The sequence below is a fragment of the Manduca sexta genome, unplaced genomic scaffold (genome assembly GCF_014839805.1).
Source record: "Manduca sexta isolate Smith_Timp_Sample1 unplaced genomic scaffold, JHU_Msex_v1.0 HiC_scaffold_1368, whole genome shotgun sequence".
NCBI classification, from domain to species: Eukaryota; Metazoa; Arthropoda; class Insecta; order Lepidoptera; family Sphingidae; genus Manduca; species Manduca sexta.
The window spans coordinates 1-1,665 of record NW_023592225.1 but is presented as its reverse complement, the minus strand read 5'-3'; the positions used below and the strand labels follow the sequence as shown (position 1 = coordinate 1,665).

Genomic DNA, 1,665 nt, shown 5'->3' with positions numbered 1-1,665 from the left:
ATACCCCTGGGCAATTGCCTTTACTTACAAACATATCTTTTTATTTGCAGTAATATAAGTTGGCTAAAGTAATTCCAACACGCCAAATATTAGATCACTCTTCAGGTAACTGTGTAACCAGGAATTGAAAAAATAAGTTGAATTTGTTAGTCCCTCTGACCTTTGTACATTGTGCTGTGCTAGAAAAGACTAGAATTGTGAAACTCGCTTATAGCAAGAATAGTTTTGTGCAATAAACATAAAAAATGTCACTAAATAAACTAGTGGGTGGTGATTGTGGTGGCAATAACGCGCTCGTGCAACTGTCTAAAATAGTCAGCCGAGATGCGGCGATATCTCAGCAGCATTCGCAGGCGGACAGATTCGTCAACGAATTTATGACTCAAAATCCACAAACATCACAAACTTTTAATATGAATGCATTACTTGGCAATTTGCCAAAAACAGAAAACAAGAATACTGCATTAGTTCCACAAACGACACAAGTGCCTGGTATAAGCTCACAAGTTAGCAGACAATGGGGAGCTGGCCCCTCCACGTCTTACATTCCTTCACAGCCTATTTTGAGACCATTTTTTATGCCACAGCAGTCCTTACTAGCGCCACAGACATCATCTAATATACAATTAAAGTATATAAGTGAATCTGAAGTTGCTACTAATACTGATGTTAAAGCAAAAGCTCAAGAGTATGTCAATGCTATTAAAGATGATGATGAACTGGCTTATAATCAATTCATGTCATTTATGAAAAGAATCTCTGCAGGAGAATTAAATCTAGGAGAAACTACAGAAGGCACTCAAAAAAAACTTAGCAAAGATGAGTTTTTAACAGAAATGGAAGAAAAATACAAAGAAGATTGGGACAGGCTTAGTAATATTACTGATTATTGGAGTTCTGAAACTGCCAATGGTATACCAAAGGAATATACATTCAGTGAGGGTAACATTATGTTGGAAAATAAGAGTGCTCTAGAAATAGGAAAAGAAAAGCTAAAAATGGGTGATATTCCTGGAGCTTCATTGTGCTTTGAGGCAGCTTGCCAACAACAACCAGATTCTGCTGAGGCATGGTTTCTTCTTGGAACAACACAAGCTGAAAATGAGCAGGATCCCTTGGCAATCACAGCACTGAAAAGTCATTAGAAATTGACCCAAGACAATTAGAAGCATACATCACTTTAGCAGCCTCTTATACAAATGAAAATTTACCAAAATTTGCATTCATTTCTTTACTAGACTGGTTGAGAGCTAGTCCTAAGTACAATGATTTGATGCCCCAAGATGTGGATCCTAAGAAGATGGATTTAAAAGAACTAGAAAACCATGTAAAGTCATTATATATGAAAGCAGTACAATTACAGCCCACACAAATTGATCCTGATGTTCAAAATGCTCTTGGTGTAGTGTTCAATATTAGCCAAGAATATGACAAAGCTGTTGATTGTTTCAAGACAGCATTAATGGTGGCGGCTGATAATGCAAAATTATGGAATAGGTTGGGTGCTACATTAGCCAACAGTGACAGATCAGAGGAAGCTGTTGATGCTTACCATGAAGCTCTTAACTTGGAACCTGGATTCATTAGAGCTAGATACAATGTTGGTATCACTTGCATGAACTTAGGAGCACACAGGCAAGCAGCAGAACATTTTCTGGTGGCATT

General features: G+C 37.5%; 1 protein-coding gene across 1 annotated transcript; it reads left to right on the top strand.

Annotated features, from left to right (window-relative positions):
* Positions 1-245: 245 nt before the first annotated feature.
* Positions 246-1,635, top strand: LOC119191341 (peroxisomal targeting signal 1 receptor-like; the record flags this gene model as incomplete). The annotated part of the gene is made up of 2 exons (XM_037445240.1): positions 246-1,137; positions 1,239-1,635. Coding segments are annotated over exons 1-2 (1,289 nt in total), but the record flags the coding sequence as incomplete, so codon positions are not given.
* Between the last annotated feature and the right edge of the window lie 30 nt (positions 1,636-1,665).